Source organism: Triturus cristatus, chromosome 8, assembly GCF_964204655.1.
Source record: "Triturus cristatus chromosome 8, aTriCri1.1, whole genome shotgun sequence".
In the NCBI taxonomy this organism is placed as follows: Eukaryota; Metazoa; Chordata; class Amphibia; order Caudata; family Salamandridae; genus Triturus; species Triturus cristatus.
In genome coordinates, this window is record NC_140591.1 from 475,173,337 (window position 1) to 475,198,065 (window position 24,729).

A 24,729-nucleotide genomic window follows, 5' to 3' on the forward strand; every position below is an offset into this window, starting at 1 on the left:
GGGGGCAAACTGAACATTTAATAATTCCAGCACATGTTGACTGGTCTTGGTGTGTTATAAGGCTTTAGGCTGCTTAACTGTTGCTTTGCCACCAGCAGGGGTTCTATTTCGAGTACAAGCAGCAAGTATAGCACAGTTGCTGGTACAGAAAATATACCTTCAACTCGGATGGCAAAAATCGTTGGGTGGCCATCGTGGAGCAGGTGGAGATAGAAGCAGGAGAGACAAGGAAGTAAAAGATGGTGTAATTGAGGGGGGAAAGCCATTACAACGTGGCCGTTACCACACAATACCTTTACAACCCGTGAGTTACAAGCAGGTACCGCGATCATGCCGTTACCATGCATGCTTTTACAATGAATTTCGTTGTAAGGTATTTTGAAGGGAAGTGTTAAGTGATATATATAATCCATATATATATATATATCCGTATATATATCCTACTGGCGGTCGCCAGTAAGTAGTTCTAGTTAGGACCCGTTTTCCATAGGAAATCCGCAACATTCTATTCCCAATAAGTCTGGCGCCGGTTGACAAATCTTCGTGAAATCTTCCAAACTTTTGGCCAGCTCCGGTCCGCTCCTATCCTGAAAGTTTCGTGGTGATTTGTCAAGCGGGGGCCGAGAAAAAAGGGGGGTCCCAAAACGTGTTTTCCCCATGCAATTTCCCCTAGGACCTGTTGACGCAGCTACAGCCCGAACTGCTGAATGGACTTACACCAAATTTGGCAAAGAGGTAGTCCTCAGTTCAGACTCGTTCCTTTTGCATAAATGGTGTAAATCCGTTCAGTAGTTCCTGAGAAAATTAGAGTAAAAGAGATAGATATATCTATGGCCTCGGAGGTTCCACGCACCCTAAGCGCACCCTCCCCGAACCGAGCGCGCACCCTTCCGATCACGCGCTGAATGCTAATTGGCTGTCAATTGTCTGTCTACATTCGAAACCAGTAACTGTTGGCAGCCATTTTGTGCCTCGGTAGAAGCGAGGCTGATTAAGTAAGGTGAATAAGTGTGTGAAAGATGTAAAGGGGGCAGGGTCGCAATACTCTGACCCTCTAGTGTTGCTTAGGGGGTCCCCCCCCCTTTTTTTTTTTTTAAACGGCGAAATGCGCGCAGGGTGCGCGGTTCCTAATGCGTTGGGTGCACGGATCCCCAAAAAATGGGGGGAAAAAATAAAAAATAAAGTTTTGAAAATATAGTTTACAAAATATTTTAAAAAGTATTAAACTATTTTAAAACATTAACAATTTTTTTTAACCCAATAAAAACAATTAATATTTTTTAATTTTTAAAAGAATTAATTGAAAAAATAAGTTAAAAAAGGTGATAAAGTATTTTCAAAAACATAATTAAAGGAATTGACACACTGAAATTGAAAAATTTAGAAATTCAATGAAAATCATTAAACATCATAGCTTTAGAGATAAATTATAGATAGGAATTAGCATTTAAAAAAACCTTTGAAATTCACTGAAAAAACCATAGGTTTCATGCACGTTATAGTTAGGAATTGGCATTTAAAAAACCTTAGAAATTCACTGAAAAAACCATAGGTTTCAGGGGTGTTATAGTTAGCTGGACATTTCCCTCATACAAAACCCTAGAAATTCCCCCGTTATAGTTAGTTCAGCTAACTATAACTCGCACGCCCCCGCAATGCACTGCTGATAACATCACATATTACATCACTCATGATGGAGAGGGTCGAGGGTAAGAGAAAGGGGTGAAAAGACACATAAAAGTGAAACTAGAGAAAGTGAGAAGATACTGAAGCCAAAGAGGTGGACGTGAGAGTGAGTGAGGAACGTAAGGAGAATGAAAAGAGGAAAAAGGTAGAGAATGAGAGACTGGATATAGGTAGAGACTAGATAGAGCATGAGTGAGAGAGAAAGGAATATCTAAAAGAGAAAGGGGAAATATACAGACAGAAGGAATGTTGGGGAGAACAAAAGAGCAGCATAGAGGTTTGTGTTTTTGTTTTAGCCATTATTTATTTAAACAGGCCTTACTAGGCACATATCACTCCCTCCACCCCTTTCACACCATTAGTTAGGAAGGATTCTATATTGGTCTAGCAAGGGCCAAGCCTTTCACAAATGTGCATGTAACTGGAAGCAGTTGGATCTAGAGGAAGTGACAACAGCAAGAGTTAGTAGTGACAAATGGTCTTTGTGTGACTGGAGCAGGACTTTCAGGGAGCTGACGTAGAAGTGAGAATGGTGTCAGAGCTTGAATGTTTACTCACACAGCCACCTATACATTCCTCTCAGTTAGTTGAGGGCCCACGCTAGAGATCTGTCTGTAACCTTCATGACACTAATACCTTAAATGCATGTTCTGAGAGCGAATAATCTATGCTGTGTGGAATGATAAATTGCACCTACTACTTTCTGTGAGAGAGGGAAGCTTGCTTTGCTACTGCCATGATGTCTCTGTTTTGTGAGAATGCAAAGCTTACACTGCCGCTCACTGATTTGTACATGTCCTGTGATAGGGAAAGCTCAAGTGTTGCTGCTGTAGGTGTACCTGCCCTCTGAAGGATGGAAGCTTGCACTGATTCTGACCACGGTGTGCCTGGTCTATCTAAAGGGTTGTTTCCACCGTTGTTGCCCCATCTCATGAAAAAACAAAGGATACTTGCACTTGCATAACATGCCCTATGCATAGGCAACTGTTTCACAATATGTGATGCAAGCTACCAAGACCTCTAGTCCTGAGGAAGGTGCCTTACTCCATCAGGGCCATATTATTGAGTTGAAACATGGTGATGGTAAAGACAAGTAGTATCCGTCGCACCACCCTCTGTTTTTTTAAAATTTTGTTGTAGGGTTACACCAGTGAAATAAAATGTTTAGCTCACTCACACAATTTTAATATAGGTCTGAGTTTAACAAAGAGAGGACATAGATGTCGACTTGAGGGACATAACCTTTCCAAATCTAGGGAACTCATAACTAGGAAACCGTATAACCTGTGATTAGCAGACCTCTCGGATGCTTCTTAGTCTTATATATGGAATACATTGATAAATCATACCACAGTGAGTGGGTGAGGGTGCATCATCCTATGTGAGTACATGAATATATGGTAATTGCATCAAAGGTTTGGTTGTTTTTTCCAGGTGTGTTGTACTTCTTGTATGTTAATGTCTGTCTACAGAGAGCACCCAACAGTCTTTATTTCCTCTCATACCCTTTTTTGTGTGTTAAATATTTGTACTGTATTAGTTCTGTATGTGTGAGAAAATCATGTGATGCCACTCCTGCTTCTGCGACCTGTCTTTTACTTATTCTATGCGTTAGGGAAGGTTGTGCTGTTGCTGCCCATTTTGTATCGTTGTGGTGTGAAGCTCGTGATTGTTTTCACTACACAAAAGGCAAAACGATTTGCATTGCAATGCCTATTTTAGTGCATGATGTGGATGAAAAAGAGAACCCTCACAAAGTATGTGAGCAGAGTTTACTATTGGTTTTATGTGTGAAACAAGCAGTTTTCATAAATCGACTAGATAACTATAATTTCTTAAAACATAGCTGACAAGTTGCTTAATCGCACCTTAAAGTTCAATCTACAGTTTACAGCCCACAGATATGGAATACAACCAGCACACTACGTTCTATATACAGGTAAGCTAAGAAGGGCTGACCTATAGTTAGCGCGGATATTATATAGTCATGTGAACTCACATATATCCCTTCTTGCCCACACTAATTCTAATACCATAACACTCATCGGTTGGCAGCCAGTTATAAGTTTTTTTGTTTAAATCTGTTTTTATTGTTTTAAAAGAAAACACTCTTTGGCAGCATACATTACATACAGGAATTCGTAAGCATGTGCAGGTGATTGAGCCGTACTTGGGCCGATAGCTACTGTACTGTAACATGCATTCAAACTATACTTCAACCGCTACTCACTCCAGAGCTAACCGCATTATCTTTAGCAGTTCTGGTGCAGTCTCACAAGGAGTGACAGGAGCAACCGTGCGTCAACCAATGTTCCGTACATGTAAGCAGATGCCGCCCGCTCAGTTCAGGTACTTAAAACAGACGAGTTACATACAATTCCCAAGAACTAATCATAACAGTAACAATGGCAGCGTGGACGATTTATGCATACTTGGCTCTCCCCCTTCAACCACTATCTCCCCACCCTTCCCCCCCCGGGGTCACTTGTGTGCGCCTCAGCTGTAACCGCCCCTGTGTGATTGCAGACGCCCCAGCGTTGGGCTAGAGGATGTAGGGGTACACTATCCCGTCAGTGGAGTCGCCCGCGGCTCACCCTCGCTCGCGCAGACACTGCCTACCACCTCCGTGTGCCCCGCGCTACCCTCCCCTTCCAGGCGTCGGAGCTCCCCCAGCAAGGTAGCCAGTTATAGGTTAATCGTCTTATACACTAAAGATATATGTGCTGTGGGCACTGTCCATCGCCCAGAACTGTACCTGCCAATAAAGTAGACACCACCAACTGAACATGAATGGGATGACTGGAGAGATCTGTTACATACTGTTATGCAGTCAGAGGGCTCAAATCTGTACGACTACTGGAGGTCCCAACTACCTACACACTATGACCACGTCTATTCGTCTCACAGTAACACTCAGATAATAGAATGATAGTAACCAAGCCCATTCCAGCAGATCTCCCGACCACTTCGCTGTGTGTGTATATATATATTTTTTTTGTTGTTGTCCATCACTGTGTTAAGGTTTCAGCCTGAATCACAATATTCAGCCTCTCACTTGGAGTAATGAAACAACAAGGCTGACAGAGACACTCATTAGCGCTACGGACCAACTGCATGCTGGAACCTGCAGTCTTTGAACAGTGAACAGCTTGAGTACTCTTTGAAGTAATGAGATTCAGGTGTATTCCACACTACTTCAGGAGGATGGGCTTACACAAGTGAATTGAAACCCCAAATCACCCAAGGCATTTGAAAAAGGCAGTCGCCGAAATGCGTTATACCGGGTTTTTGAATAAACGGAGTCTTCTATGCCCTGCTGTGTCCCCTCGTCTACTTTTACGGAAGGATATTTTTTTGCATATTTAGCGCGCAGCCAGTGGCACGCAATGGGGACCCTTCCTCAAGTATCCTAGGTGTCAATGGCAATTTACCTGGAACGCCGGCCGTTCCCAGGAAGCAGTGAACCTGTTGTCATCGACAGTCCATACTATATGGAGAGACACAGTTACTTGAATTAGCATCTCCAGGTACGCTGCCAGCGGGGAAGAGGACAACTGGAAGAGAGGGCGGAGAAACCGTTTGTTGTCCATCACTGTGTTAAGGTTTCAACATGAATCATAATATTCAGCCTCTCACTTGGAGTAATGAAACAACAAGGTTGACAGAGACACTCATTAGTGCCACGGACCAACTGCATGCCGGAACTTGCAGTCTTTGAACACTGAACAGCTTGAGTACTCTTTGAAGTAATGAGATTTAGCTGTGTCCCACGCTACTTCAGGAGGATGGGCTTACACGGGTGAATTGAAACCCCAAATCACCCGAGGCATTTGAAAAAGGCAGTCGCCGAAACGTGTTATGCCGGGGCCAACTAGCCCACCATGTACCTCCAGTAAGAGCAACAGAGTTGCGTTGCAGAGAGGTGTAAAAAGGGGCTTGGCCTCGGACCACCTCTTTGCAACACAGCTCTGTGGTGCATACTGGAGGTACCTGGTGGGCTAGTTGGCCCCCAGGGACCCTCAGGATTCATGGGGACTTTTTACCCCAACTTAAAACACGCCATGGGGCGCCTTTGCACACTTGTCATATCAGGTCCCACCCCCTCCCCGCACTCACTGATTCCTAGGTCTACACACACATCCACTCATTCACCCATACAGTCTCTCATGCATGCAGTAACTCATCAATACAACAGTATCATATGCACTCATACACCTATACAAACACACACACCACCACTCATCCAGCGTTACTCACACACATAGTCAGTCATGCAAAGAATCAATCCCATTTACTCACCTATAGTTATACACACACCACATCACTTATTCAAACAGAAACAAACGCATACTTACTCTCTTATACAATCCCTGATACAAGTCCATACTCATCCATACAGCCACTCTCACAATAACTGACTCTCACGTATAGTCATTCATATACTTCAACTCTCACATACACTGCCTTTTACATATGTAGTTACTTTGACATGTACCATTGAGACATCCATTCACTCACCAACACACCCATACACACACTCACCCACCCATACAGCTGTTTCCACATTCACTCTTGAACCCATACATACAGTGAATCAACCACTCAAACATCTATGCAGTCACACACCTCTCACCCACCCACCCACCCACCCACACACACACACACCCACACTCAGGCACCCATACAAATACTCAGGCAACCAATCGATAACCCATATAGACACTCATGTAGCTACTGACCAACCCATGCAGCAGCTTATACAACAACAGACAGACTGATAGACATTCACACAGTTTAGTCACTAACCCATGCATTCAGTAAGACACATGTAATCACTCACTTAAACAGTCAGTCATGCACCTACTAAATCCTCCATTCAGACACGTATACACCCACTCATTCTTCAATACACTTTGGCATATATATAATACTTAATTAAACTTTAAAGAAAAACAGTCACTGGATGATGTCATCAGTGATGTCACTGACCATAGCAAAAACCAAAGGAAATTATGGACGGAGTGTTGAACATTGCAAGCACTCACCCCCATTCAACTGATCTGGGTTTAATCCATCACCGTTCTTTAGCCCACTCTGCCACCCCAGTTCAGACATGGCCATATGCAAATCAGTCTGACCCTGTGCCTCATGGGAACAGTCCAGCCCGAACTGCCAAGCCATGTCTTCCCTGGACCGGAAACAAGCTTCCTAGGACCGGTTTCTGGCATTTCAGCCGTCTTCAGCCAGGCTTGCTTGAATCCAGTGGCAAAGTGAGCAAGGGACTCACGTCTGAGCATACCCTGCCAACTTATGGCGAACAAAGCAAAAACCAAAGGAAATCTGATCTGGGTTTAATCCATCACCGTTGCTCACTTTGCCACTGGATTCAAGCACAGGGTCAGACTGATTTGCATATGGCCATGTCTGAACTGGGGTGGCAGAGTGGGCTAAAGAACGGTGATGGATTAAACCCAGATAAGTTGACTGGGGGTGAGTGCTTGCAATGTTCAACACTCCGTCCATCATTTCCTTTGGTTTTTGCGATGCCACTGACCATGTCATAAATTATGTAATATGTGACATCATCAGCAGTGCATTGCGGGTGCGCGAGCTCTAGTTAGCTCAACTAACTATTTTTTTTTTTTTTTTATATTTTTATTGAGCAGAATAGAGCAGAATAGTAAGAAAGACAATTTTTTAAAGCGATTTTACAATTTCTTTCTGTTACATGTAGACATCTGGAACAACACATCCTGACAAACCAATCTAAAAACAGGCAAACAGAAAGTGTAGAGCAGCTAAAGTGCAATATGCAGTGCAATGGACCCTCGACAGTTCAAAAATCAATTGTGCCAAAATACCTAAAATAGCCAAATAAATGATCTGAAGAAGTATAAAACTACTAAAGTGCAATGTACAAGACTGTGAGGCTTTCTACAAGATTTCAATTTTATATTATTAACAGTTTATCTACTAGCCTGCAGTCCATAATATGAAAATGATCTACTTTTCCTCGCCCGACAATATCAACGTATTAAATCTTTACATCCAATCAGAAGTAAATTGTGCAAAAATACAAATTTTCTTAAAGTGCAATATGCGTAAGTGCTGTGTGCTAAAGTGCAACAGTTTATCTGATGGCCTCTGCTCCACAATAAGAGAAACTTTTGCTTAATCCTCTTCTTTTTTCCCGGCATGTTTTGATCTGTTTCATCAAATATACAATAAATTGAGCAAAAATGCAAATTATCCTAAAGTGCAACATGCTAAGGTATTTAGAGCTAAAGTGCTGTGCCACTACCATACTAATTTTTTTTTGTTTTTTTTATATGGCCTGATACTTATCTAAGAATTTCCAAACCCGAAAAAAAAAATTTACTGCACCAATCCGCTTGGCATATGCTTCTTCAAATCTCCTAGTCCTCCACATTTTAATTAACCATTCCGAGTAGGTAGGAATCTGTTCTGTTCGCCACTTTTGTAAAATCAATGACCGTGCTATTGCAGCGCCAATAGCCACGAACGTTGCTTCTGCTTTATTTAGGTCAGCTCCTACTCTAGTGATCCCAAACAGCGCTACCTCTGTTTCAGGATTGATATTTTTATCCATTGCATTGCTTATAGTTGAAAAAAATGTATTCCAAAAAATCTGAAGTTTTGGGCATGTAAAACAGATATGTAGCCAGTCTCCCACACCCAAGGCCTGGCACCGAAAGCAATTATTAGCAACCCCGGCATGACGCTTATTTAATACTGCCGGAGTATAGTATGCCATCCACCTTGAAAGAAAGGCCATCCTTTTGAAATTGGCCGCTCTCAATGCTTTATTACCCATTAATGCAATCTGCTGCCACTCTAGCTGGGAAAATTTGCAATTAGTTTCTTGAATGATTTTTCCCAAAAAAATTTCAACTAAAGGAGCTGACCTCTGTTTTAAAAGTAGAGAGTACCAATTACCTACGCCTTTCAATCGCATCTTATAGAGTGCGTTCACAAGTCCTCCTACTACCTGGTCTGGGCAGATATCATATTTTTTAATCAGGTGCGAGATCTGTAAATATTCCAAGAATCCAGGTTTCTCCATATTCCCACATCTGGCTATAACCTGTTCCCAGGACAAAGGTTTGAACCATAAAAAAGCTACCTAACTCAAAAAAACCATTGTCCTTCCATTTTGTTAACAGGCGAGTATGCATCTGCAACCCCAGAGTTCTAATTTCTTCGAGATTTAAAAAAATGTAGCCGGAAGAGTTAGTTTGTTTAAAGAAGCATAAAAGGCGCCTGGAGAAGTCTCGTATTGTCTTATAGCGGGATTTCTTAGGTAGTTTGGTTGTTTTAAGAAAGGCTGATAATTGTGTTCCAGACTCACAAAGCATTTTTTCATAGTAATAAATTTCAGTCAAATCTTTACAGTCAAGAAGACGGGCAGTTATGTCCAGAAGGGCAGCCTCGTAATAGATTTGGATATTAGGTAGAGCCAATCCCCCCTGGTCTATTTCTAATTGTAGTGTGGAAAGTTTAACTCTGGAGATCTTGTTGTTCCAAATAAATTCTCTAAACATTGAATCGATTTCTTTAAAAAATTTCACATTTATCTTAAGAGGAATATTTGCCCCTGTAACGGATGACAACGTAGCTGTAATTAAAATAGGGAAAATACTACGGGGGAGACCGGGGAAAATTATTTGGGGTGGAGATTTCAACTTTATCCAAAACTTAAAAAAAGATACCTCAAATAGGAAAAAAAAAGAGCTGAAACCCCAAACCAAGAAAGCGCTAGAAGGCTTAATAGCAGAACATGTTTTAATAGACCCTTGGCGTGAGGCTAATCCCTTTAAGATGGAATTTACTTGCTATTCCAATAAATACAATACAGCATCTAGAATTGATTTTTTTTTAATAACTAAATCTTTGGGGTATAAGAGCACACAAATTATGACAAACCCTTTCTCGGATCATTCCCTAATAAAAGTAGAGATCAAAATTAACGAAAAGGTGAGATCAAGATCCAAGTGGCAGATGGATCGACTCCTCTTACAGGATAGTCAGTGGGTGAATAACACGGAGGAATGGATAATGGAATTTTTTGACAGAAACGAGAACACGGCAGACATATTTTCTGTATGGGGGGGTTTAAGGCTGCTCTAAGGGGCCAAATAATAGCCTACTCGGTCGCCCAAACGAAACAGAGGAGGGATAAAATTAATAATCTCCAACAGAATGTCGAAAAGGCAACAAAGGCAGTAAATAATCGCACTGCAACGTTAGAGGAGGATAAAAGACATCTGATTAAAGCTAAATATGAACTGAAAGAATTTTTTATTATAGAAGAGATAGCTAGCTCCAGAGCTTACCAGCAACGAGTGTATGAAGAAAACTAGTTGATTGGTAAAATGCTTGCTGGCGCTACTAAAACTAAGCAAGAGTCTGCAATGATCATCGAAATCATGGACCCCAGAAATAATGGCCTGTTATCTGAAAAAGGAGAGATTGCGCAAACATTCTTGGAACACTACACTAAATTATACGCAACTGAATATCAGGTTGGAGTAGACCAGATTGATCAATTTTATGAGCAAGTCGAGATACCTAGTCTTACAAGAGAAATGGCAAACCAGCTTCAAATCGACATATCCAAAGATGAAATAGAAAAGGCCATAGGACTAATTCCAGGGGCAAAAGCCTGTGGAGCGGACGGGCTCCCGATCGAGCTATATAAAACTTTTAAGAAGATATTGACTCCCTTTCTTGAAAAAATATTTACTTTTATCAAACACGGGGGTAAGGTTCCCACAACTTTCACGGAGTCTGTTTTGATCAGTTTTGTCAAAAAGGGGAAGAATGAAAAAGATGTGAATTCGTATAGACCAATCAGCCTTTTGAATGCAGACTTTAAAATATTAATGAAAATCTGGGCCCAGCGCTTTACACCCATAGCCCAAGTTTTAATTCATCCAGATCAGACTGGGTTTATCTCAGGTAGACATATGTCAACAAATACCCGGTTTTTAATTCAGACTTTAGACTTTGCCTCTGTAAATAAACTACCCATTTTTATCACAATGGTCGATGCCGAAAAAGCTTTTGATCTAGTGAATTGGGAAGCTCTTTTTATCGGTTTATCCAAGTTTGGGTTTCCTAGCCAAACTATTAAAATGTTAAAAAATATATATCAAGGAGCTCATGCCAAACTAATTATAAATGGTGAATCAATTGGGGAAGTAGAAATAAAACGAGGGACAAGGCAGGGCTGCCCCCTTTCACCTATTTTGTTTACATTTTTTATAGAGCCATTGGCTTGTAGAATAAGGAATAATCTTTTAATTAGAGCTCCCATTGATGGGATGCCAAAAATGAAATTATTTGCAGACGACATAATCTTGTACTTATATCCGGATGAAATGAACTGGAGCGCGATATTAGCGGAGTTTAGAAGATTTGAACAAATTGGGGGATACAAAATAAATCAAAATAAAACAAATGTTAATATTAAATAATGACTATAATTTTCTACCCCCGAATTTAAAACCCCAGGCGATGAAAACAGACCCAATAAGGTATCTGGGCATTTATGTCTCTAGCCAAGTTGATCTACTTTTTAGCTTGAATTACTTGACAGTGAAATGTAAGATCAAAAGTTTATTGGACAAGTGGTCTATACTACCTTTGACTTTGATAGGCCGGGTCGGGCTTTTAAAGATGTCTATTCTACCCTTATTAAATTTCTTATTTATCAACTAACTATAACAGGCGAATTTCTCTGGTTTTGTATGAGTGAAATGTCCAGCTAACTATAACGTCCCTGAACCCTAGTTTTTTTTTCCATGAATATATATATATATATATATCCATATACACACCTCTGCTCAGGTTCAAAAACTTTAAACAAACTAAGAGATTGGTTGCCCCAGTTACAGTACCAGTTAAGTAGTCTATGATCGATCATAAGAGGCACCATCAAGGGACCTGCAGAGCTGCTCAACGCTGCCTGTTTACTAAAAACCATACACTTAAAGTCTAGCTCTCACACCTCTTAATCCAATACACTGCTAAGCACTGCATCCCACAATATGATAATCACATTTGGTAATTACCCATGACATAGAAACACTTCCCAAATAGGATCAAAACAAAGACAACACACTTGCAACCACACACCCTACACAGTGTAATGTGCTACCATGGTAGGCAAGTGCTTCAGAGCCTTTCATAGGGGCAGTAAGCTCTTTGTAAATGTTGCAGTACAATACAGTAATACCTCAGGCCAATTCTTTTTTAACCCATAATGGCAACGTACAAAGCATATAAACCGGACGCTGCAAGATGCTGTTGGCTGAAGAGCCTGGAGCAGTGGAGGGCATTATATGAAGGGTCAGTTGAATCATGCTGCAGTGGAGGAGTAAATTATCCAACAGAGTTAACAAAATCACACAGCTAGAGAAGGAAAGTTATGCCCCATAGTGTGACACAATCCGTTGCAACATTATTTCTTTATTTCGACATTTTAGCAACGATTGCAAAAAAACTAACGCTGTTTAGAACGACGTGTAGAACTTTTTGTTTAATACCTCTTGATCCGTTTGAGCTAGAAACATTTTTTTTGGGGCGAAATCTTCAAATTATTATGGAGATGGCGCATTATATGGCAATTGAGAAAATCCATTATTATACAGAACACACTGCTGGCGCACGCATACATATTCCCAGTGTCAGAGTTTTGAAATGCAAAAGTAAATTTAGCTCCTGACTGTCTGGCTTTTTTTCGTGTAGACATTCATAGTGGACAAGAGGGTAGCCATAGCCCTTCAAATCCAGATGTAAGCATCTCCCTGCTAATGGTATAACGTTAACACTCCTTGGGAAACAAATGGGGCTGTTGAAAAAAAATATTCACCAGAACAATGCGAGCAGCAGCTAGAGTGTTTGAAGAGACCACGAGAAAAGAAAAACATTGTGCTGGCAGCTTTCTTCCGGAGCTCATCCCGGGCCTAAATTCTGGTGCGATTTAGAGGGAACGCCTGAAACGAGCTTTGTCTTTTGCATTAGTGCAATCAATGGGTTCTGCCCCAAGAGGGCCGCCGGTGGCTCCGACATTACAAAATAATATTTTACTGCAAAACGTCATCACAGTGAATAATCATTAGCCCCACTTTTGAAAGACGATTGTAATGTAATTATATAGCACGTCCTACCCCTGACGACACGTCGAATGTCCATGGGTTGACATTTTTACAGCACCGTTTCAAACGGGCTCCGGGCCAGAGAGGGAGTAAACAAAGTTTCTCAAGCGCCGAGAGTTTCAGCCTGTGATCAACAGGTGTTTGTGGCAGGCCCAGAATACATCCACTAAGTGACGGATTTGGGATGTGAGGTGGTGGTGTCCCTCCCAGGAAGCATGCTCGGGGGCCTGGCAGACACGTGGGTCGGACTTCTCTCCAGGAAGTGCAGCAAAACATTGTGCCAGAGGGGATCTCGGCTGCAGGGACACGGGCCCAGCGCCGCCCCTCCCCCTCCCGCTGCTGGCTCCAGGAAGCAGCTGCACACACACATATCCGGGTTTCTCCACTTTGGAAGTATGCTGGCTGCAAAGTGTTAGGGAAACATGGCGACGGCGCTGCAAGGGAGGCACAACCAGCTAGATCTGTTGATCCGGGCAGGTAAGGGATGCAGTGTGCCCGGGCAGAGGGGAGGGTGCCTGCCCCGTCCGTTTGCAGCGCCCGGGCTGCGAGAGTGCGTGGAGCGAGCTGCAGGCTGGGGTGACTGCTGCCCCCGCCCCTCTCAAAACAAGTGCATGCCACAAGGGGTCGGGGCACCGCCGATAAGGGGACACTGGGAAGGAAGGGCTACAGCTTGGCGGTCACGGGGCACTGTCATTCTGGTCTCAAAACAGCAATGTCATGTGTCCTGAAAACTACCGGAACTAACTCGGGCACCTCTGCTCGCGCCCCTGCATCCGGAAATATTTACAACAGACTTGGTATTGATGTCATTGAGTAGACGAAAGCGTGCGTTTCTGAGTTGAGACGGTCTGCGCATTGCAACACAGTAGGTGGCCCACGTAGGTGCCACAGTACCTGCTTTGGAACTAGCCATCGCGCAGGCGTTTGGTATAGTAGTGTTGCTGTGGTGCCAAATACGCGGATCAGCGCAAGCACTGTAGTTCCTCTACTTGCTGATCCTTCGGATGAAGTAGGCATCGACACCGAGTCATAAATAGCCAATGCTGTCACGCCCCTGCCCTCCCCACCGGCCCCATAAAAGGCTGCGGATACATGAAACCAGTGACTTGCAGTGGGACCAGTGCGACTCCTGCCGCCGGCGTGGGGCCCGCAGGGCACCATTGCGTCATGGTCAGTTCTTGACGTAGGAATCTTAAAGTGTAGGTACTCGGTATCTCAGAGTACTGGATTGCTTCTGAGAAGTGCAGCTACTCTTGTGCTAAACATATTGTGTCACTGCTAAGAAGTGCAGGTACTCTCCCCTTCGAATTAATGAAGTGCGGGTACTTGGTGCCTGTAAGTATCTGACCATTTAAAGTACTGGATGGCGAACAGTGCTCTACGCCCAGCTAGTGTCTTATGAATAGAATGTTGCTAGACATACTAGCAGTGGCGTACAGCACATCTCCCTCCCACGACTTTCCCTGTGACAAATGTTAATGGCAACTAATAAGCAGAAAATAAATAAAAACGTAAATAAAGACAATATACAACGGAATTATTCAACTTCTAAACAATAAGATCTGAAATTACAGCAAACTATTGACACAGTGTACACCAAAAATGTAAACACTGATACGTATTGGCGAAACAATGTGATGACATATGTAATCTTAATTTTATTTTTGATTTTTTAATCTTCCTGTATTCTCATGCTCTTTTGTTGGTTGTTTTTCTTTGTAAACTAATGTTTAAATCTTAAGCTTCGAAGTTTTCATATATAACTACCCTGACTTTATTCCATAGTATAAATTCCTCACAAGTTATACAATTTCTCTCCACTTTAGTAACTCTCAAAGGTTCTAAAAACAAATTTGGTTACATTCTGGGTTGTTTTTGATTTTTATCTATTGACTAACCTCTTCATTCAGTCTCTTGTCAACCAATTTGGTATCATATTCTGATTTGCAATTATATGGTTTGTTCTTTACTCTCTCTTTAACCCCTTCAGTATCCACATTTGTCTGCAATTTTCTATTCCCAATGGGCAATTTTGTTCTAGGTTAGCTTCCATGTAACATTTTAAATGGGATGCGTCCTGTAGAAGGCTGTTCAGCTGCCTGTACAACTACATCCTCCGATTGAACTTTTCTTTCCAAGACTAACCACTGGCATTGGCTGACTGATACTGTTTTTTTAAACTAAATTTGTTGAACCTACTATATAATCCATTTGTCATTGAAATGTACAAGGTCCTTTTTGTGCATTAAAGTCTTTGTTTTTAGCTATTTCTCAATTTCTGCGGACATTGTTACCGGACACCAATTGTTCTGGTCGCTCTCTAAGAATCTTGTCATTTTCCGACTGATAACCTCAGTAACTAATTTAAATTCAAGCAGTTTGGTATAATCCACCATTGCCAAAGCAAATCTGTTTTGCTATCCCAAAATATCAAACAGTCACACAAACTGTGCTGCAAATTGAACCCACAGTCTTCTGGGAAATTCAGCTGCCATTAATGGTTGTGCCTTAGTTTTGAGTACATTATCTCTCTTCTCACACACCAGGCAATCCTTCATTTTACTTTCAACTTCTCAATCCATTTCATAAAACAAGAACAGCTCTCTGTCATCTTTTGGTTCTGGTTTGTCCTTTGTGACATTGATGAGCTACTTCAGTTAAGTTACTCATCAAAGTTTTAGTTGGTATTAATTGTATTTCCCTACTTTCTCCCTAGAAATTCTCATTGAACTTAGCCCTGACGCATTTATATCTTGCATACCCTTTGTAACTATCTGGCCATCCATGTTTTATTTACAAGTTTAAATGCCGCTATTTCAATTTACCCGTAACCACTTACTTCAATCCAGTTTCTGAAATAGCCTCTCCATTCCTATCCCCCATGACTGCAACCTTCCCTAGACCTTCATCTTCCCTTTCTTTGTGATAATGCTTCTCCTTGTTTAATTTAACAATGAATAAACAATCAACCTTAGTCTTTTCCTGCCAAAAAGTGAACTACAAAATTATACTCTTGTAGGTTGTCTTATTTTGTAGCTATCCTGAGTAATGCCATGCCTGACCCTTCAGTGATTAAAACATGTTTTAAAGGTTTATGTTCAGTGTGAAGGTTGAAAGGTAAATTCCACACATATATTCTGAAATGTTTTACTATCCAATAGTCTGATAATATTTATCTTTTCCAGCATAAAGTAGTACATTTCAGCTTAATTTTAAGAGCATGAGCAACACTGATGTCTTTCTCAGTTTGAATTTGACTGAAAGTGGCACCTATGCCATATGCACTAGCACCAGTGGTGATTAGAATTTTGCTTTTAACATCAAACATTCTCAAACACGGGGCATGCTTTATCACTTCTTTATTTCCTAAAACTCCTAGTTACAATTTTCAACCCATGTAAACCTTTTTCCTTTTTTTTAAACATTCATGCACGTTTCTTACCTTTGTATCTAAATGGACTACACATTTTGAAAAGTATTGCACCATTCCAAAATAAAATCTCAAATCTTCTTTGTTTTATGGAATTTTAATATTTTGTGTGGTATCCACTAACATGTCCCTTACTCATACCCCATGTTCATCTGTGACGTGCCTCAAACATATGATGATGTTGGCCTTAAGTTTGCAATTCTTTGTTTCGCAGTTAACCCTTTTTCTTTCATGTTCCATTTCAATCTAGCCCATGGCAAAATGTCATCCTGAAAGTAACTTATCCCTTACATACTCCCAAAATACCCCTGTATTGTCCCCTGGAACGCTGCCATGGTTAAGTCAAATGGCATGTATTTGAACTGATGAGCCCCAAAGGGTTTAACAAAGGCCATACAGTGTCAAGAAGGAAGTTTAAGGACTATCTGAAGATATACAGATGACATATCTATAGTGAAAAGCCGGACTTTACTCGCCCTACATAGAATTTCTACAATATTACTAAGTGGGTGCCTATCTACCCTCATGGAGTTGTTAAGGACGCGCTGGCTGCTGCATTTTGAATTATCTGGTTTGTGTACAATGACAATAGGGTTGAGCCATTCAGACAATTCAACTTCCTCCCTGATTTGTGATTCACAGAGTTTTCCTCTTTGACCAGTTTTCTGATGGACAAAGAGATATTATCAAGTTCTGGACCTTCAGTTGAGTTCCCCTTCATAGAATTGCTCTGTGCACAAAACCTTCAATTTACCTATTTGGTGACCACTCATGGATATTCCTCAACCCAACAATCACATGTTTTCTACTGGATCTAGTAACCCTATTTGTTTCTTGGTTCCAGGTCTCAACTTGGTGCATATGGCAGCTTGACGTATCCAACCTAAAATCGGTTCTCCTTTTTTAGCCACATACACTGCATAATTTACCTATTTTTATTTTCAAACTGGGCAGTGACCTAACATGTATTTTCTTGCCTCTCACCGTCCCATACTTTCAGTTTGATGTTGGTGTGAGACCGCTCTCTATTCTACAGGTTTAGCAAATTATGGCAATCATGTTGTGATACAGTGGTGTATCGTGCACCAGAATAAACTAATACTTAAACTTAATAGTCAACATCATCAATATTGATACATTTAGGATCTTTTATGGGTTTCTCTCTAGAATCATCCATTTTAACAACATCGTCTTTCTTAGCATTTGACATCCGCTCTTCCTCATCAAACATTTGTATTTTTGGTAGCTCTCACAGTGTTGTGTTTGTCTTTATTACTTCTGCACATTGTAGCGTAATGCACGCTGATCAGGGACCCCCGCTCTGACTTTTAATTGTAGGTCTGGGAGAAAAGGGGGACAACAAACAACCAAAATCGATATCAAAACCTCCCACTTGACCTATATTTCTTTTATTAAAGCTGATACCAGCTCTATTGGGCTACCTACATGAGAGACATAAATGCACCAGCAATTTACTATTTTATCAAAAGATTTATTTTGTTCAAAAATAATATTTTCATTATTTGTATCACAAAAGTTACACATTCATTATAGCCATAATTCTTTTCATTTTTCTGTTACATAAATATTACACAATTTCATTTTTTAAAGCAAAACAATCAATGTGAACGTTGTCATTCATGTGAATTTTTATGACCCCCTACAAATTGACCACATTAACATACTAGCCTCTCATACACACATACATACTCATACCACACAACGTGTTGTGACCGGTCGCCAATACACGATCACAAAGACTGTAATACATCTGTCTTTTGAGTGACCATCAAGTGTATGTGATCTTGGGAGGGTAGGATACGTTGTGTGGTATGAGTGAGTATGTATGTGTATGTGAGAGGCTAGTATGTTGTTAATGTGGTCAATTTGTAGGGGTCATGAAAATTCACATGAATGACAACGTTCACATTGATTTTTCTTTAAAAAAATGAAATTTGCTTACTATTTATGTAAATTTTTTTTTTAAAAAATAACGATATAATGAATGTTTTTTTAACTTTGATACAAATAATGAAAAAATTATTTTTGAACAAAATACATCTTTTGATAAAATAGGAAATTGCTGGTGCACATTGTAGCGTAATGACCAACTTTTTTTGCTTTTTATGCAAGTGGCGCTTCTTGCAGGACAAATTTTATTATCTGCCCATTGTGCGAACCTGCCACAACTTAAACAAGTGTTTCTTTTATTTCTGCACGTAATATAATTCTTCTAAATCTTAAACTCAGAGTAAGTATTACTCTTGTTGTAATTTGACTTTTTGTTTTTGTATTTATCCACATTAACACACTGTTATTACTTCGCTGTTTTTTCATTAACATCTGTGACACCTTTGAAGTTAACTCTTAACCACTAGTACTCTCTCTCGAGCTTCTAAAACTTTTCTTGGAAGGCATTGTTTGAGGTATGCATGTCTGAATGCACATATTTGGTATACTCATAGACTCTCTTTCCATAAACAGTACAGCAAAGTAGCTTGTTTCTGCTATCAGATAAACATTCCCAACCTGGGACAAGTATAAACATTGAATGCATCAATCCAGTATTGTAAAGAGATTGTATTTCTTCTATTTATAGATGAAAACTTGCTTGTGGTTCCATTTGTTACTTTATGGATGTAAATATTATTAAGTAGTGGATACATTTCGATATATAAATTGCAAAACAGTGAAACAGGTTAAAATCAAATTATATAGATGGTAGGTAAAAGTTTGCTGAGTTACATGGGTATGACAAATAACACATGTAGTCATTTTATGGTTAAGTATGAAAATGTAATATTTAACCTGGTCACTGTTGTCTTTATGGACTCATTCAAAAGTTCCACAAAAAGCAGTATATTACTACAAAGTTTCTTTAATTGTTCCTAGAGTATCCAATCAGGTGTGACTTTCCTCTTGTAATCACCAAACCTTGCTCCATTCAATGACAATCCCGTTAGACAATAAAAACTGTTATTGTATTATGAGATCCATAAAATGCTTTAAACTTAACCTCCAGCTCCTAGAAGTCCCTAGACAGCAAATACACGAGAACACTTTCAGTTTAAGGGCACTCTCCAAGCCAATGTTAGTGGTTATAATGTCTGCCTTCATGAAAGGAAGGGCATTTTCCTCCCATGGACAAGGACACAAATGTACTAATATGAAGGTCTAGTCCTGTGACACTCATTGGTGATTGCTTTATGACTCATAAAAAGTGGTTGTTCTTTTGCTCTGAGTTGGATAACTATGCCACACTGTCCTGATTCTTTCTAGGGGGAGTGAGTATACGTTAATGTAGAGAGGGGTGCAGTTCTGGACCACATGATGTCTAGGAGCCTTACTAATGCAGCTTTTATTCATTCCCTAAAAACACGAGTAACGATGAGGCATAAAACTCAAGTCTATGTAATTTGTCTCCTTTTCTGAAAACCTTTATTCTTAATTTGGGTTTAGAGTAGTGGACTTTTCCCCAATTCTCCTTGAGGGCCTTGTTTCCTCCGTCTGAGTTCTGTGTTGATAAGCTTCCGCAGCTGCCACAAGGCTGCTGGGAGTCACCAGTTGTGGTTTGAGTCTTTCTCAGAATCATAATTGAACTTTATCTGCCACATTTTTCCAGGAACAATCAACGCTTTTTTATTATATCTACTTTCTCAAACCTGTCTAGGGTGCTCTGGCATTTCTTCCTGCTTTGCGGAATGTAATTTATTGTTTGTATTATGCAATCTTCCTTTGTTGGCACTAAACGTATTGTACAGCTTTTTCTTTGTTTTTGAATTGATTGTTTAGTGAAATTTTATATTTCATAGAAGTTCTGTAAATGTGTATATTTTGCAATAGAGCTCTTTTGCATTATCTAGTGAATCACATGAATGCCTACCAGAAAACCGATTGTAACTCACTCGCATAGTCTCTTTTTGCTTACGTCCTTTGGTTCCATGGGATAATAAGTTTGAATCCCAGGACGGTGCTGTCTACCTTTCGATAACATTATTATCATTGTGTTGGGGGCCAAAGGCACCTATAAGTAATGTGCTCGTAGGAATTCAGCTTGTGGAGTATAGCATAAAAATATGCTTTTTGTGTTAATTATTATTCTGGAGCACAACAGTAAGTACCATCTACTCCAGTCACTGTCAAGCCACCAAACGTTGTTGCCTGTTTCATCCATCATTTCACTTTATAGTATTATCATTGGACACCCATTCCAGTTTTTAGTATTGTATGCTGTTATTGAGGGCATAATGACTTTATGTGTACTTGCCAAAGAAGTGATAATTTCTTTGATTTGGGCAATTTGGAGTTAAAGAAATGAAGTGACGAATTTTAAACTAAAAGGCCAAAGTATTTAGACGTTAGAATTCAAGAAGAGAGAACTGAATTGCTCCATGCTCAGAATCCATATCTCAGAAGTGTCAGCCTAGAAGCTTTATTGAAACACTACAATCCAGAGAGCTCTCATTAATGCACCGGGGTTATGTGGTTTAGTAGAAAAGGTTATTTGAATTCAGTGCGTTTGTCCAGATGAGTAACTATTATTGTTTCTCACATTTTTTTCTTGTTTTCAGTTGAGGCCTCTTGTCAAAATGGAGATGAGTCATTGGAAACTATTGAAGCTGCAGAGGCACTTCTCAACATGGACTCGCCTGGGCCAATGCTCGATGAAAAGAGGATATGTAAGTGTCAACTTGTTGGTACACGAATGTACCCTGCATGGTAAAGAGGCATGTACCCCTTGCCATGAGTGCACAATGGCTTGTCAAATGTTGCTTGTGAAATTGTTGTCCTGACATTGTTTGGCCATGCCCTCATGCCGACCTAGCTTGTGCACTGAGGACTGGGCATGTCCCTGGTAATGCAAGGTCTAAAACCTATTCTGTGCATGCTCTTGTAGTCGGTATAATCCTGAGGGTAGGTCAAATAAACTGATGATGGCAGTGTGGCATGTTTTTGTCAATTAAATGTTTTTCTGTGTCAGGGAGAGAGTGGTCTACAGACCCTACTCATGTACAAGTCCGCTATTATGTGAACCCCCAGTTCCTCGCACTGACATTCTGGGTGCGTGTTCAGGTGAAGGAGGATGGAGACATGAATTCCTTTGGAAATTCAAAGAGGACTTTTTTTTGCAAAGGGCTGCTAATCAGGCATTCCTGAGCATTGCCCCATGGTAGACGGAATGGGTGAGATTTGGAACTTCTATTTCTCTTATTCAAGGTTAGAACGTTTTTAGGCATGGCCTACTTTTTTGCCTGCCCCCAATTACTGCTTCAAGAAGGCTTATGACTGGAAGGTATAGAGACCTCCCACTTCATCGTGCCCCTGTTTTGGATACTCCTGCTGGAAGCTAGCAGCATTGCTTCCTGCTATAAGCTAGCAGCATTGCTTCCTGCTGTAAGAGCCATCACCTTGCAGAAAGGCTGTCTCTGAGAAACCGTCTGAAATTACATTTGAAAGAGAACCTCCCACACCAAACTTTCCGAAATCTTAGACAGTGGACCCACATCCCCTGTTTGAAAAATGTGTATGAAGTGTGATCCAAATCTTCCGACTTTCTTCCAGTTCCAAGTTACTCATTCTCAATGAAGGGAGTGCTCCGCAGGGTACTTGAAGGACTGCTGCTTGACCAGGGCTGGTGTCATGATAGAATTCTACATTTATTGAGAAGCAAAACAAGCAGATTGCTTTTTGTGTATGTAAAACATGGTTTATTTAAGGCATGACTGCATCACTGTGTTTTTTCATGCATATGTTGAACAACGACCTCCATTATTGTTGGGGTACATTTTGTGTGCATATATTATTTGTAGCCAACTTGTTTTTTTTCATTAGAGGAGACATTTTTTGGGACTGCAATCTGTTTATCACTTTGAGTTATGGGGTCAGGAAACTCATCCCTGGTGGAGGGGTGTGACCTGTGGTGCAAGGGAGAAAACGTGAGAATGAAGCATTCCACCTAACACAAAAATAAATAAATGTATCTTGCAACAGCTGTCATGAAGACATCAGCTTGAAGACGCCGGATGCTTGACTGTTCTGTGTTATAATTAGATCTAAGTCACTGTAACCTAATGGAGAACTTTAAAGAGATGCCTCTTTTTGCATGATCACAGACCAAGTTTTTTGGATGATGCTGCTGTTTTGTTTTTTTACTCTGAGAGTTTACAGAGTCCTACCAAACAGGCCTCAATGCCAGTGCTCTGACCCTTTAAAAGGTTTATGTATTATTGACTCACCCACGTTTGGCATAAGTTAACTTACTTAAAAGGTCCTAGTAAATGGTACTAAAGGTACCCAGGGCCCGTGAGTTAAAGTGTCCCTCATGGACTGCAGCACAGTGTGTGCCAAAGCAAAGCATGACTCCTAGTCCACCATTGCTGCCTGGTGGAGCTGTTTTTAAACTGCTAACTTGACTTTGCCTTAAAGTAATGGCACAACTCAAGCCTACCTTTTAAATATTTAAAAGTCATCCATAAGGCTGGTCTACTGCGCCCGGATGCATTATATTAAAAAGATGGATATGCGTTTGTTAACTCTTTCATTTCCTGACTGTAAAAGCCCTGCATTGTCATTTTTACTGTGGAATGACTAGTATCCTCATTGGCGAGTTCAGAGTTACAGGCAGATAAATCAGAAATGCTAAGTTCTGAATAGGGCTATTAAATATGATACTTCAATGTATCAAATGAATTGTTGCATTGAACCCGACTTGATGCTCAAGTCCAATTCAATGTAACTTTTGCACAAACTGCAACTTTAGAAAGTTGCCACTTTGTTGTCCAAATTTCAAGTGATCATTTACGGTTGCACACATGTTGCTATCTTCAAGAAAGCCTTCTCGCCTGCTGAGGAGAGGTGTGAACGACTCTCAGGAAACAACACAAAAGGCCTGAAGAGGAAACAGGTGTGACCTCCTGGAAGGATGGCAAAGAAAGGTGAGAGCACAAAAGGCGAGCTTCAAAGAGGGAGCCTCTTTTGCAGGGCAAATGATGGTCACACACAAGAGGGACTGCTCTTTTGTTTTAGAAGACAGGCTAGCATCTCCTACAGGGAGGGTGAAGCCATTGTCAAACCTGTTTTTGCTTTAGCTTATAGCCCCAAGAAGCTACACCCCTGGGGTTAACTAGGTAGCTCCACACACCAAGACACCAAGAGAAGGTTTCTGCCATGTTGGGAGTGGGCAGAATCGTGCTAGCTACATGCCACACTTTCCAGCAAGTCATCATCAGGCAGGAGGGGACTTGGCATCCCATTGGTTAGTTAGTCACCACAACCCACTGGGCAAAAAACGGGCATAAAAGTCGCACCCAGACCTCAGAACATATCTGGACTAAAGAAAAGGCTGAAGAAGGAATGTCCTTTTTCCTGGACCCAGCAAAGAGAGGCTACACTAACGACTGGACCCCACCTGCTACTTCTTGAGCTAGCAAATAAAGGACTGTGCCTGTGGTGTTCCGCTCAAGGAAAAGCCATCCTTGAGCCCATGAAGGGGAGACTCAAGAGTCAGCTGGTTGACTCCTGGTTACAGCCACAGGGTCATAAATGCTGAGAAGCCTGCTCCTTTGCGAGCCCAGTGCCAAGAAGTCTGATTACTGCTGCACCCCGAGATACAGGCTCAAAAACAGAGTCCCAACCCTCAAAAATTGCACCGAGTCTGCTGGACCCGGAAGAGTCGTCAGAGTACAGTTTGTTCTCCCTGCACGGAATTTGCTGAAAGTTAAAGGACACTGCTGGTTTCATTGTAACTAGAGACCAGTAGACTAGTGTCAACTGAGTTTGTGCTGGACTTTACCCGCTTGGTGGGACATTGATATTTGAGGCCCAAGTCGCCCCTCCTTGTTCGTGGACCAAGGGGTGGCCACAGGAAGACCCTTGACAGCAGCTCCGCATCCTCAGTATCCTTGAGCATCTTCAGCATCTTGTATCCCTTGCATCAGCCCGTTCTATGGATTCCTATGGTGGTTTGCGCCTAGACCCTGTAACTGGACTCAAGACTGCTTTTCTTGGGAGGTAACTGTTCAACTGGGCCTCATGGACTCCCAGTTCGAGTTGTCGCCTTAGGAGTACCCTTATAGACTTTTTCAAGTTACTTGTTGTGGCTAATTCTAAACTGCACATCGTAATAGGTTACAATAATTTGTTGTGTTAAGTGAAAAACTGTGCTTTATTGTTTGTTTAAAAATTCATATCACTGGAACGCTACAGTGAATTTCTGTTGTTGAGGTGTCTAATTAAATTTACAAAAACAACCTGTTTTTATAAATTGGTCTCTGAGTTTTATTGTGTTGCGTTTGCTTCTTATTCAACGTTTTACAAACGAAACTGACAGGACCTGATGCAGAACTGTGACTTTATTACACGGTGAGGTCGTATAACCACTTCATATGATGCACCACTTTCCTCACAAGAACCATAATTCGGAATGGAATGAGA

At 40.9% G+C, this 24,729-nt stretch overlaps 1 protein-coding gene across 12 annotated transcripts in view; it reads left to right on the plus strand.

The window, feature by feature from the left end:
• ELF1 (E74 like ETS transcription factor 1) overlaps nt 1-24,729 on the plus strand; it is a 509,285-nt gene that overhangs the window by 414,616 nt on the left and 69,940 nt on the right. For 11 of the 12 annotated variants that reach the window (XM_085621962.1, XM_085621963.1, XM_085621964.1 and 8 more), the window contains one exon: nt 20,868-20,975. In XM_085621962.1, coding sequence (XP_085478088.1) covers nt 20,868-20,975 — 108 coding nt within the window. Of the gene's footprint in view, nt 1-12,970; nt 13,344-20,867; nt 20,976-24,729 lie in introns of those variants that run through there. The other variant, XM_085621966.1, reaches the window with a different exon arrangement.